The following is a 15,002-nucleotide window of genomic DNA, read 5'->3' on the forward strand; positions in this document are numbered from 1 at the left end:
AGCTATGACACCAGGGCACTCTACCCAGGGTGACAGAGTGAGACTCAGTCTCAAACAAATTAACAAAAAAACCCAACAATCAGGATGCTGTATATGGGTATATCATAACCTCCAACAAACCCATCTGAAATTAAAGGATGGTCACTGTCGTCATAAAAACATTTGACCTGAGAAGTGGCGCCTGTGGCTCAAGGAGTAGGGCCCAGCGGGTTCAAGCCCGGCCCCGGCCAAAACTGGGTGACAGAGTGAGACTCAGTCTCAAACAAACAAACAAACAAACAAACCCCAACAATCAGGATGCTGTATATGGGTATATCAGAACCTCCAACAAACCCATCTGAAATTAAAGGATGGTCACTGTCTTCATAAAAACATTTGACCTGAGAGGTGGCGCCTGTGGCTCAAGGAGTAGGCCCCAGCGGGTTTAAGCCCGGCCCCGGCCAAAACTGGAAACAAACAAACAAACAAACAAAAAAACAAAAAACCATTTGACACGAGAGTCTTCTAAATACTGACCCTCAGATCTGTGAAAATATTTGCATTTTTTAATTTGTTTGCTTTCTTATTAAAACCATACAAAGTAATAGAATGTTTAAAAATAGTTTAAATGATATACCTTTTATACATAGTCCAGTGGTCTTTCAGTGTGATATGATTATCAATAATTTCATCCAGGGTGAGTAAAACTGTAAGCAGTTCTCCCAAGTGCTCATACATAGTCTGTCAAAAAACCTTTAATGATTATCATTTAGTCACTAGTTAGAAGTTAAGCCTCATGTGGGTTTTTAAAGTAAAATACATTAGTGCTAATTGCTAAATAAGTGAAAGCAGTGGGTATATCTGTTTATTAAACTGTAAGTTTGATCCTTAGATGGGACTACTTGTCTTTTTTTTATATTATTAAATCATAGCTGTGTACATTAATGCAATCATGGGGTACAAATGTGCTGGTTTTATATACAATTTGAAATATTTTCATCAAACTGGTTAACATAGCCTTCACGGCATTTTCTTAGTTATTGTGTTAAGACATTTATATTCTACATTTAGTAAATTTCACATGTACCCTTGTAAGATGCACCATAGGTGTGGTCCCACCAATTACCCTACTAGTCTTAAAGAATACTTTGCCCAATGTTTCATCATTAATTATGAAATTGCAAATTTGTTTCACTGCCCAAAGGGACCACTTAGAGAACTGGCATTAGGCCACTACTGGAAAAAACTAAGTTACACTAACGGTGGGGCGGTAACTCCTCATCAATTGCACAGATAAAAGAAAACAAATGCAAAAAAAAAAAACAAAACAAAAAGAAGAGTCTAGCTATAATTGTTGTACTACCCAATCATATAAACTCCAAAGTAAAATACAGTAAAAATGAGTTTTACGGATCAAGTTAAATTACATTTACCTGAAAATGAACTCCAGTTGTCTCTATAATTTTGGGGGCAATTCTGGAATAAAATAATACCCCAGTCAAAAACATTTTTCTTTTCTGTCACACTTCATTCTTATTTCGAAGAATATACATGGGAAGCTCCTAGAATTTTAGTATGTATTTATCTAAAATTTCAGAAGTCGAAAAAATTACTATCGTATTCCATTCTCACAGGAAGGGAACTATCTCATACATACAGAATCTGAGCTACCCTTGCCTATATCCCACTCATGAGTAGAAGTAAGATGCTAAGCAGCCTACAAATAACTTTAGACATTAAACATAAAGCATCTACCATGGAAGTAGAGAAATAATAAGACTGATATTCGTACCTTTCTAAACTATTACAATTTCTTGATTATGAACTAGAATCTTAGTTATCCCATTCCAATTGGGCCTTTGGGAATTACTCCTCTCTTTAGTCAGGCTTATTTCTAAGTTCTCATCCCTACTGAAAAACAATACATACTACTAAGATTATATCAACGTCAAAAGCCACATAAAAATTCAATTCTACCTCCTAGATAATGAATTTACTTAGCAATTAATTGAAAATAGCTCTTGTATATCACAGTATATACAGATATACCATAAGACAGAATATGGGGCGGTGCCTGTGGCCCAAAGGGGTAGGGCGCCGGCCCCATATGCTAGAGGTGGCAGGTTCAAACCCAGCCTCAGCCAAAAACTGCAAAAAAAAAAAAAAACAGACAGAATATGTATTTTTAAGTTAAACACAAAATTCAAATAAATGCCCTCTAAGGCAGGAATGGGATAACAGGTAGTCTTACATACTAGGTACTTCAGAGGGAAGGGGAACTATGCTTTGATTCTCTCCTGCCATGCATGAAAAGAGCTTCTATGAAAAAACAGAATATAAACAAATACCTGGCTGAGGGGAAAAACATGAGAAACAGCAGTCTCTCAGTTTATCAAGAGAGTTAAGATGCAGCATGGTTTAATAAGAACAATAATAAATGGACTGGTGTCAAAAGAATAGCACTGAAACTGCTAGGGAATCTTGGCAAATAATTCATCTAAGCCTCAGTTATTTCTCATCAATAATAATCCCTACTTAGATACCTAAACAGTTTTTATGAGCATATAATAGTAAATGTGGAAAAAAAATCTCAAGTATAAAAATTTAATCAAACGCACGATACTATTTTATGGTAAGAACAAGGGCACTATGAAAAGTTGATTAATTTTCTTGACTTAGGGTAGTGGTCCAACAGCAGCCAGGCAGTACCACCTCCTCAAAGGTATGAGCACAGATGCGATGGGGCTCCCTTTCCAAGTTCCCAGATTCTGGCAACCCTAATCTGTTCACTTTTGTTCCCTTGATGCAGAGGTGGAATCTGCTTCCTCTGGAGCACCCTACTCTTCTCTTTGTCCTTTCAGCTCTCCAACTCCTGTATAATCAATTCACTGTACTAAGTGTATTCTTAAAAATGTAAACAAATTTTATTGTGTATATTCAGGTATATTTCACTGTATATATTTAAGGTCATTAGAATTATAAAATTTTTCAATGTGGATTCTCTAGCTTATCCCTCGAGATTCTGTATTTTAAGAAAAGTCTCATGTGGTGAGTCAGAGAACCATTAGAGAGGAAAGGAAAAATGAGAGAGAACATGGTATGTATACAAATTCCATATTAGCCTTTTTCTGTATCGTCAAATTTCTTTTAGATTTTTCTGTCAACAATCCCCTTCAGACAGACGATGAGTTCATTCACCATGGCAGATATTGTATTTTATTAACTTCTATATTATCAACTAGTATTTCAAACATTGAGTGCTTAAAGAATTCTGAATGAATAATGAATAAATGAATAAGTGAACAAAAAACTAGTTCAGGTAATTAGTTAATTTTAGAAAAACATTTCCTACATCTCTATTATAAAAGAAAAAATGTTTCTAAAATCATTACTTGTTACTGATATAGAGGGCAGCCAACTGATGGACCACATTCATGACCACTTCATAGCACCTGGTAACAAAACAAGACAGTTCCTGAAATGACAAGTTGAGTATATATGTTACAAAGTTGCTTTTAATTGTCACTTTTGACTAAATTTCACAGTAACAACTTTAACGAAAACATAATAGTTTTTGGATAAAACGTCCAGTTAACCAGCAACCAAACAACTTCAAGCATCCCTCAAGCAATCAATACTTAACTCACCTCCTACACTCCAGGGTCACAGCTATCTCTTTGTTCTCACTACGTTTCATTCACCCTTCTATTTCAAGTCCAACATTTTAGTTATTTCACATAACTCCTAAATGGCAGGGCCATCTCATTCTTTCTTTGAATACCAACTGCCCAGCATGGTGGCTAACACTCAACAGTACCTTAATAAATTTCTGCCCTATTAAATGAATAAACATCTGAATGAATAAAGCTCAAAAGCAGCTAGTTTAGAAAGTATAATAACGTGAGGAAGAGACTTCCAAAAGTTACTTCAAAATAACCATTTATCACCTATAATCATAATTATAAGCAGGCTTGGCATACAGCAAATGAAATATCAACTATATTAGGGATATTCCTGCATTAAATAATAATTAACTCACATCTTCCATGTATGTCCCAGACCTTCTGAAAATTTTTATTCAGAAGCTTTCAACATTTAAACCTATAGAAAGTTGAAATCTACTGTATTTAAAACCTAATAAAACCTACTAATGTTCTAATTTTAACCTCTATGACAGCAGGCATTTCTGTTGTTTTAGTGCAATGCCATATTCCTAAGACCAAGAACAGTTTCTAACATTTACAGAGGGTGCCAAAAAAAAAAGATACGTATTTTAAGAAAAGAAAAAATTGTATTAAAATTGTAACAATATATAGTGACAACAGAAAATGAATACAAGTCATATTTGAGTACCTCTTTGTAATTGCAGTCAAATGTGACTTGAGTATTACAATTTTAACATTTTTTTCTTTCTTAAAACATGTATACATTTTTTGGCACCCTCTGTATATTTACGTAATTATATACATAAATTATGATCATAGCTTTAAGGAGTCACTACATAATGTTAAAAGAGTCAATTTATCAGAAATGATGAACAATTCTAAACTCTAATGAACTGAGTAAAATATCTTCAAAATAAAAAAGGCAAAATTGCACATTTACTGGGACCCTCCAAACTATATTTCTTTTGTTTGTTATGAGACGAGTCTCACTCTGATGCCCAGGCTAGAGTGCTATGGTGTCACCCTAACTCACAGCAACTTCAAACTCTTGGGTTCAAGCAATCATCCTGCTTCAGCCTCCCAAGTAGCTGGGACTACAGGCACCTGCCAAGACCCCTACCTAATTTTTGTATTTTTAGTAGAGATGGGGTCTTGCTCTTACTCAGGCTGATCTTGAACTCCTGAGCTCGAGCCATCTCTTGCCTCAGCATTCCATAGTGCTAAGATTGCAGGCATAATTGCCACACCCAATCCAAACTACCTTTCTCAGACACCTTGCTGGACAGGAAGCCAGCAGCAGCCAGGCAGAGCCACCTCCTCAGGAGTTTAAGTACCAATTTCTTGAGGCTTCTTGTCAAGCTTCTCAAGATTGGATTCTGGCAAACCCAATCTTTTCTCTTTTACTCCTTGGATGCAGAGGTGCTATCTGCTTGCTCTAGACTCCCTCACTGTTTTCTTTGTCCTTTCAGCCTTTCAATTCCTGTACAACCAATTTTCTATACTAAACCCCCCCTTTTTCTTAATTTAAATAAATCTTACAGTGTATAGTTAAGGCATACAACATGTTATAGGAAAATTATAGATAATAAAAAAGGTTACTAAAGTAAAGCAAATTAACATAGTTATACCTTTTTTCATCTATGTGGGAAAAGCAGCTAAAATCTACTCATTTACCATGAATTCCCATAGACAGTACCATTGTATTTTTCGTAGTTCTCATGTTGTACATTAGATTTCTAGGTTAATTCACCCTAAAAATCTGCTACATCTTTTGAAACAGCACATTTGTTTTCTAGCCAGGACCCTGAATAACAAATACCATATTATCAATAAAATCCTCCCAATGAGGTCAAATGAAAAAAAAAAAAAGTAGTAAAGAATCGAAGATTTGAACAATATGTTAGCATGCATAATTTGATGAAATATATCAAATCTTATACCAACAATCAGAAAGGAGGTAGGCCTATGGGTATTTTTTCCTTATCTCTAATGTATGCTTTTATTATATTTTTATTATACTGTAAAGGAGAGGGGAAGAAAGAGAAGTTATTCCACTCTGTTGATAAATGTAAACTAAGAGATCAAGAATTGCTGAAACTTTGCAGTGAATGAAAGCTTTATCTAAATTGAAAGATGCTGTTAGAAGCATCAGTTGCTGCTGCTTTTAATATTTTCATCATTGCTTATGTAACAGCTTAATCCTTTCCATTAACAACTTTTCCTAAAATAATTTATATTTTCCCACTGGGTACAAAGTTTAAATTCTTTTAAACATCTTGGTGACAAACTGTCCAGAAATGAAAATATACAAAGAAACTTATTTTGGTACCTTATTTCCCTAAAAATGCTTGGAAATCTTTCGGGAGTTATGATCACCTACCAGGGAGTACCCAATCTGAGGACCACAGGCCACATGCAGATTATTTGAGGACGGTTTTGCTTATCTGCAGTGTCATGAAAAGTGTACACAGACCTCTTCTTTTGCTCATCAACTTTTGTGTTTGTGTGACCCGAAACAACCCTTATTCTTCCAAAGTGCAGCAGAAAAAAAGTTGGATACCCCTGTCCAACATTAATTATCTTACTCTCAGATTATACATCTTTGGTATTTGAAGGATTCAGAACTTTTTAAATTTTAAATTGATTCAAACTTTCTCCCCAAAAAAGCTCAGTAGAAAGTAAAAATCAGTTTACCTGTAAGAATGAAATAAATCTCCCCATTTGAATTTGGCAATCGCCTTCCACCATGCTGGAATCTGTAGCTTTAAAAGGCAATGTGAAGAACCATATTTTAAACTCAATCAACACCCAAAAAGAAAAGAGAAGTGATTTTTTTATTAGAACATCTTTTAGGCTCGGTGCCCGTAGCACAGTGGTTACGGCACCAGCCACACACACTGAGGGTGGCGGGTTTGAACCCAGCCCAGGCCAGCTGAACAACAATGACAACTGCAACAAAAAATAGTCAGGCACTGTGGCGGGTGCCTGTAGTCCCAGTTACTTAGGAGGCTGAGGCAAGAGAATCACTTAAGCCCAAGAGTTTGAGGTTGCTGTGAGCTGTGATGCCGTAGCACTCTACCGAGGGCAACACAGTGAGACTCTGTCTCCAAAAAAAAAAAAAGAACATCTTTTAATCTGCATAGTGTTGAAAACACAGAATTTTTACACTGAAGATAAAAATGAAACAACCATTAACCCCATAATTAAAGTAATCATCTGCTTCGCTATTAAGTGAGTTCCAAGGAAAATTTTCATCTACTTTCAGTACTTTGTAACTTATATAAATATCACAAATTGATTTTGGAGAATTGCTATTGCTTAATTACTTAGGTTTTTTTTTTACCTGTTTATAAAATAAATCAACAAAACATTTTCATGTTTATTTTCCCATGCTAATACACTACAGAATCACGGTATTCCAAAAATTATTGATTTTTTGTTCATTTCAATCTTAAAAAAGATATCACCAGTTTTGAATTTTAAAACTTACCTCCTTCTCCATAAAACAAGAGACCATTGTAAAATTTGGTTTCAGCCTATTATAAAAAACGAAAATTAAAGTGTTAAAGGTTATTTTGTTTTCAAATTCTTAGGCTCTTTTAGTTCTCTGTATTTTATAATGAACAGAGAACTATATCACTTATATATAAACCCATTTAAATTAAAAAACTGCTTACAATACAATTAAATTCATTTTTAGAGTAACAAAAAAATAAAATAGTGCCAACACTCAAAGCAGTATCTTGTTCCTTTAGGCTTTACTTTATCTTACGTGAACCCTCTCATTGTTCTGTATCCTCCAATTATGAGAGATAAAAGAGCAACAACATAGCATCAGAAGGGGGGTGGGGGAGTTTACCAACCTCTACCAAAGTTTTATAGAAGTTTTTTTCTTGGGTAAGGAAACACAAAATCAAGTGAAAATTAAAAATTCAAAGCTTTTTTAAAAAATCAGTTTTACCTAGATAATCAGTATATATATATATATATATGGCAGATACCATGGATTTCAAAAGTTTCCAAACCTAGATTCAAACTGTTAAAACCAAGATGTCAGGTAAGTAACATCCTTTATAAACTTCGGTTTCCTTATCTATTCCTTACCCACCTCCCTAGGTTGTTATAAGGATTCAGTAGTTTATACACAGTAAGTTCTCAACGAATCATAGCCTTAAGTATCACTATTACTTTAAGTAAATGATTAATGCAACACACAATATTTATTGCACACTATACATATTAAGCACATATTTGCTTTGAAATAACCTATTTTTAAAGTTTTAAGCCAAGAATACAAATACTTACCTCATATTTTAATTTCTTGATTTCACAACAAAGTGCAGCATAAACAGTGATGACTTTGTTCAAGACCTAGTTTCATGAGTAAAAACATGAAAAGTAAATTATAATAGATGACTTAAGCATTATTAAAAATAAGTTCTAAGTTTAGAATTCTGTACCTTGTTTTCAGTCTTTATGAGTTCCAAAAGGGAAGACTGCTCATAAGGCAAAAGCTATAGAAACGAAGGAAAAGAACATTTCTTTTTAATTAGAAAATTCACTGAAATTTTAAATACAACAAAATGAGACTAATTCTATTCTACTTTGTCTTAAGAAATGTGTGTGCAGCAAAAGTACCAACAATTTTATTCGAAACAATCTCATCAGACAACACATAAAGAAAGTAAACAAGCTCAAGAAGAAACGGCCCAACATGACATAATCCTGCTGCAATGACTCTGGCTGCCCTCTGAATATGAGTGCAATGCAAGAAAATACAAGACAGTAAGATAATACCAGCATTATTAAACTCCATTAGTTAAGACCATGTGCAAAGACCTCTTATCATTTCGGAATTTGCTATGGAGGCTCAAATTTAATAAGATACTTTTAAAAGGGTCAAATAAGTTGACATAAAGAATAAAACAAGATAGAAGAGAGAATCTTTTCTTAAACCCATGGCTCAGAAACACTTAACATACCGTACGCAGTTCACTTATCTTGTAAGGGAGCCACCTTTTTCTGGCCATCTATCTACAAGTGATCTCATTATTAAGTAAAATCTTAGGCCTCCCTTTGGTTATATACTAACAAATATTTATGTAGGAGAAGTTATATATACCCTTTCTCATTAGGTTGTAATTTCTGTTTTAGAGATTTTGTCTGAGTTTATGATTTTCCCAAAATACTAAGCAAAGAACCTAGTATAGTAAATGGCCTAATAACGGAACTCAAACAAGGTTCCAAAGAAAGCTACTGGGAAGGGGGGAGGTTCCACAAGATGATAAAATTTTAAAGATTAGAAGTCTTTTGTAGCGGAAGATATAGCTAAGAGATGATTTCATCTTTTATAAAATCTGAGAGTTGAGACAAGCATATTGTTATGATAGCTAGAAGAGGACTTAAAAGCCCAAGTGCAAGTTTGAAAAAAATAAAGTACTGCTTCTTCAGACCTACAGATGGGTAGTAAGCAAATGAACAGATGCTCAACATCATTAGCCATCAGAGAAAAGCAAATCAAGACCACAAAGGATCACATCCACTAAGAAGGATATAATCAAAAAGATAAGTGTTGGCAAAAATGCAATGAAACTGGAACCCTCATACAGTGCTGGTGGGAATACAGAATGGCCCAGCCACACGGGAAAACAATCTGGCAGTTCCTTAAGAAGTTAAACATAGTTACCATTATGACACTGCAATTCCATTCCTAGGGAGTGTGTGTCTATGTGTACATATGTTTTTTGTGTGTGTATGCACACACACAAGGTGCCAAAAAGTATATACATTTGAAAAAGAAAAAAAAAACTGTATTAAAATTGTAATACTTCAGCCAAGTTTGATTTCTGCAATTGCAAGAGATACAAGATACCAGATAACAAACATTACTGGTATACATTGAGTATTACAATACAGGTTTTTCCTTTCTTAAAATGTGTATACATTTTTTGGCATCTTCTGTATACACTAACATAGAAATAAAAACTTATACACAAATGCTGATAGCAGTGTTCATAACAGCCAAAAAGTGATCAATTGATGCATGTATAAATAAAATGTGGTACTATGTGTATCTATTCCATACAACATATTATTCAGTGATAAAAATAAATAAAGTACTGACATTTGGGAAAAACATAGATAAGCCTTGAAAACATCATGCTAAGTGAAAGAAGCCAACCACAAAGAACAACATATTGCTTGGTTCCATTTATATGAAATGCACAAAAGAGGCAAAGAAAACATATTGATTGGTGGTTACCTAGGGCTGGTACGTGATGGTGTGGCATGGCATCGGGGGAGGGGTATTGACTATTAATGGGTACGGGATTTTTTGTGATGGTGAAAATGTTCTAAAATTATTTTGACTCAGGTAATGATTACACAATTGTATGAACATATTTTTAAAAACCACTGAATTATACGATTTAAGTGGGTGAATTGTATAATCTATGACTATTATCTCAAGAAAGTTATAATAAAAAAGTCTCTGTAACCAAGGACAGTATCTAGTATATAGTAGTAAGCACTCAATAAATATTAGTTAAGTGGTAAAACTAGTTATAAAGATAAAACAAGATAGAACTATTTCAAAATGGAACACGGTGTGAGTCTATTTTATACATTAAAAATCATTCCCACATTAAGATCCTATATAACATGAGCCAAGTTTTTGGAAATGATGAAAATATATCTTCATTAGGATGGGAGTTAAACATTTGGCAAAATTCATTCTCTTTTTTTTTTTGAGACAATATTTCAAGCTGTCATCTTGGGTAGAGTGCCATGGCGTCACAGTTCACAGTAACTTCCAAGTCTTGGGGCTTAAGCGATTCTCTTGCCTCCGCCTCACAAAGTAGCTGGGACTACAGGCGCTCACCACAATGCCCAGCTATTTTTTGGTTGTAGTTGTCACTGTTGTTTGGCAGGCCAGAGCTGGTAGTCGAACCCACCAGCTCTGTTGTATGTGGCTGGCTCTCGAGCCACTTGAGCTACAGGCCCTGAGCCTTGACTATCTTCTTAAAACCTGTACATGTCACCATATATAAAATAACCTCAACAAGAAGAAACAAATAAAGCTTAAATATTCTACCCAGCCCTCTTCATTTTCTTGATGATGAAAAACAAAGGCTAGCTCAAAGAGTTGAGGTTTGTACTACTCCTTGACACTAAAGGTTTTGTGTTTGTAACATTTAAGGCTTAGCACCTATAGCTCAGCGGTGGAGCTGGCAGGTTCAAATCCAGCCTGGGCCTGCCAAACAACAATGACAACTACAACCAAAAAATAGCTGAGCGTTGTGGTGGGCACCTGTAGTCCCAGCTACTTGGGAGGCTGAGGCAAGAGAATCTCTTAGGCCCAAGAGTTTGAGGTTGCTGTGAGCTGTGACACCACAGCACTCTACTCAGGGGCGACATAGTGAGACTCTGTCTCAAAAAAAAAAAAAAAAGAAAGAAAGAAAAAGAGACCAGCCTAGGCAAAAGAATATCCTGTCTCTACAAACAATAAATAAATAAACATTTAATATTTAAGAAACACCTGCATAGCTTAGAGAAAGAATTCAACAATTTTATCCACATTTCATTCTTAGATTTTAAATAAAAATATATTTTCCACTTTAAAAAATTATGTTTTAAAGATACAGTATATTCTGAAAATAAATACATAAATTTAAAAATAAAATAAAATCAAACCTTCAATGCTATAGGATCAAGATTGAAATCCCAAACATCTCCAATAGAGTCGTCCAGCGCATCCTCAATTCTTCTCAACTGAGATGTATACTCCTCAAGAAATTTCCCATAATTCTTAAGTTGAACTTCAGCATGAATTTCTAAGTTTAAATTTTAAAAGAATATGTGGTAAGTATAAGTAATGAATTACAGGGCTTTTACTTCAAATAACCTCAAAGGCACAGCAAAGCATTGTTAATCATTACTTTGGAATGCGTGAACGATATCTTAGACAACTCAACGTCCTAAATCTATGTTTTAGTGATAAACAACTCCAACAAAAAGAAATACTCACAACCTGAAGTAGGTGCAAAAGTCTGTATCACAGGAGCAATATTTAAAAGTATAATTTTAACTGGGCAAGGTGGCTCACACCTATAATCCCAGCACTCTGGGAGGCCAAGGTGGGAGAACTGCTTGAGGCCAGGAGTTCAAGGCCAGCCATGGCAACACAGTTAAGACTCCTCTCTCCACAAAAATATAAATTAAAAAAAAAAAAAAAAAATTAGCCAGGTGTGGTAATGTAAGGCTGAGGCAGGACGACTTCTTAAACGCAGGAGTTCAAGGTTGCAGTGAACTGTGATAATACCACTGCACTTCCAGCCTGGGTGACAGAACAAGGACCTGTCTCTAAAATTAAAAAAAAAAAAAGTGTGATTTGTAATTCTATATACAGTAAACTAATGTTTAAATACACATAAAATCTTTAAAATGGAAGTTTTAGACCTGCTTCAGTTTCATAAATATTATTCCTGTAATATCTAAAATTTAACAAAGGTATTTTGTTAAATTATTTAACTGTCATAAATGAGCAGTAAACATCAGTAAAAACACTGGTCAAATACATAATGTACTGATATTTACAGAATTTACACATTAAGAGATGACTTTAAGGAGTCACTGGAATAAACTAGATCTTAAAAAACACCTATTCATCAAAATTGATCAAAGTAAATATTTCACCTTGTACACAAAAATTCATTATTTATTCCCAAAGTAAGGACGCTCAACTAAAACTCAGTTTCTTTTATTGATGCGAATAACTTTATTCAATCTTTGTTTTACAAGGTAAAAATTTTCTCTCCTCAAATTAGCAACGCAAAGTGACTAAGATAAAGTATGTTCTGATTCAAGTTGTATTAAAGTACAAAAACCTAGCTGCCTGTACTTCATTCTGCAACTACATAATGCTCTGAATCAGGTGGATCGTCTTAGTTCATTAAGGTTCCCATCTCATTACAGCATTAATCCAGGCAATTTTGGAAAACAATTAGTCTAGATAGGATTCGTAGTCCAAAAATTAATGAATACAAGAACAGTACCTTTGTTTAAAAAAAATTAATGAAAACAAGGCACAGAGAAGAGATAAATGTTCTCTTCTCCTAAGACTTACAGATATTAAAAACTGAGTAGATTCTCAGAACCTCAAGTAGATGCCTTATTCTCGGTTACATGAGAAATGAGCAGTTAAAGCTGCATTTGACCAGAAGATGTCTTAAAGACAATGCTAGAAAAAACATGCCAATAAATCTACTCGTTTAGTCTGTTTAGGACTCATGAGGAAGGAGGCAACCGAAAACCTGTAGTAACATTAAAAGTTCCTTACTGAAAAAGCCAGCAACGGTGGTTCATACCTATATAATCCCAGCTACTTATTAGGCTGAGGTAAAAGGACTGCTTGAGCCCAGGGGTTTGAGACCATCCTGGGCAACAAAGAGAGACTGTCTCAATAAAATAAAAAAATTCAAAGTTCCCTGACAAAAGTTAAAATACAAAACTTTGAGATGGAAGTACATGATGATTCTTCAAAAGTAAAATTCCAAAAACCTATTTAACATGCTTCTACTTGCCAACAGACTGCATTCCTGTTTTGTTTCCCTAATACTTGGTGTCTAGAATTTGTTGAGTGAATCAGAGCATTCTAAAGTGAACAATTAACGCACCTTCAATTTTTTAAAAACTAGAATAGAGGACTTTTGTCCATAAAACTTCATATGTAACAAGGTACAGTTCACTTTATAATAGTAAATACAGAATCCTCTCTACAAAAATTGTAAAGGTTTTGTCATTACTTCCGACATTAATTTTAATGCTGCATAAGAGCTACTATCTCATGGAATGTTTTGTGAAAAACTGCACATCATCCTGGACGTAGCTTACTCTCCTTTGAGAGGCTAATAAAACCTAATTGCATCTACATTTGTAGACTTTAGTCTCTTTGTAAAAACCAAACAAAATTCATCCAGAATTTGTTTTTAAATGACATTCCAGTTTTTAGGAAAATGTCGCAGAAAAAAAATTCACAAATAAGATACCCCTAAATCTCTGAAATCACTTACACAGATATCACCAAAGATAAAAAACAGATTGTCTACTCGTATTAATTCCGAGAAGAATTTCACTAAAATAACTTGCTGAGCCTCTATATTTTGCTGAAGGAAACTGAACTGGTTACTTTCTTTGGCTGACTTCTAAGTTAAAATCAGACAATTCGATTTTATGAAGCAGATTGGCTGTAATTTCTGAAACCTTTGCAGCTGCAGTGGAAACTACAGGACATCACTGAAAAACACACTTCACATAAATAAAATGCACGGAAAGGGAGAAAATGACATTCACGTGTTCCTTTTCACCGTGTTCAAAGAGTTTTCTCGCTACCTACTAAGGTTATAAGAATGTGATGAAACAAAGCAACCAAACTTCCAAAAGTTGGTTTGGGAGGAAAAGAAAAAAAACAGGAAACCGAAACAGGAACCCAGACATCAGTCTCTGCTACAACTGAACGCTCGGAGGATCTGGCGAAAACCCACTAGAGGCCCCAGAGCGGAGCAGCCCGGGTTCCCAGGCGCGCCCCGCCCGCGCCCCGGGGCAGTAGAAGCGGACGCCACTCCCCTCGGGGAATCTAGGTCTCCCGGGAGAGTATCCTCCTCGTACGCCGAGTCCCAACGGAGCTAGCCTGACCCGCCATTTATAGGACCCCAACCCCGAAAGTAACGCCGGAGAGCGCGTCCCTCGCACCCCCCAAGGGGTACGAAGTGTCCCGAACAAGACCGCTGCGCGGCCATCCCTCCCGCTGGAGCGCGGCCAGGGCTGAGCGGGGCCAGGAGCATCCACCCGCAGCCCTCACCCTAACCCTCCCTTACTCTGAGAGCCGTCGTCAACGCGGTCAAACTCCCAGTCCGGGGACAGCGTCTCCACCGCCATCACCCCGGCACCTCCCACAGCCACAGTCTCAACCAGCCAGTGCCGCGACGGTGGCCTCACCCCAGCGGCTGCCGCGGCACGTGACTTCCGGCCCTGGCCCCGCCTCCACCGCGAGGGCGGCCGGGCTCCGGGCTCCTGACGCCGCGGGGGCCGCTGGGAAAGCGAGTCCTTTGCGGTGGCTGAACGCGGCCAACATGGCGCCGGTGACCGTCCCCGGTTGACCTCGCCTCACTGGGCTTGGCTTCGCCACGGTTCACTGCTCTTCTCATGCCATTTAGGCGCCTTCAGTTTCGCCCTGCTGCCTGGAGGCGATTTTTAATACCTGAAGGAGTTGCTCCCTCAGTCTAACCTAAAAAGGGTAGAGTTGACGGGGTGGGGGTTTAAAAGCAAGGCACGGTCCTCGCCGACGACGCTGTCCAAGCG

The 15,002-nt window shown here is 36.3% G+C and overlaps 1 protein-coding gene across 2 annotated transcripts in view; it reads right to left on the bottom strand.

The window, feature by feature from the left end:
* Positions 1-14,660, bottom strand: part of WASHC4 (WASH complex subunit 4) — a 55,973-nt gene extending 41,313 nt beyond the window's left edge. The window contains exons 1-9 of one of the 2 annotated variants that reach the window (XM_053585754.1): positions 14,519-14,660; positions 11,337-11,476; positions 8,105-8,158; positions 7,950-8,015; positions 7,135-7,180; positions 6,339-6,406; positions 3,372-3,454; positions 1,413-1,455; positions 617-720 (exon numbers count right to left, since the gene is read on the bottom strand). In XM_053585754.1, the coding sequence (XP_053441729.1) occupies positions 617-720; positions 1,413-1,455; positions 3,372-3,454; positions 6,339-6,406; positions 7,135-7,180; positions 7,950-8,015; positions 8,105-8,158; positions 11,337-11,476; positions 14,519-14,579 (665 nt within the window). In that variant the 5' untranslated portion in view covers positions 14,580-14,660. The remainder of the gene's footprint in view (positions 1-616; positions 721-1,412; positions 1,456-3,371; positions 3,455-6,338; positions 6,407-7,134; positions 7,181-7,949; positions 8,016-8,104; positions 8,159-11,336; positions 11,477-14,518) is intronic. The other variant, XM_053585755.1, reaches the window with a different exon arrangement.
* Positions 14,661-15,002: the final 342 nt, after the last annotated feature.

This window comes from Nycticebus coucang, chromosome 3, assembly GCF_027406575.1.
Source record: "Nycticebus coucang isolate mNycCou1 chromosome 3, mNycCou1.pri, whole genome shotgun sequence".
Lineage (NCBI taxonomy): Eukaryota > Metazoa > Chordata > Mammalia > Primates > Lorisidae > Nycticebus > Nycticebus coucang.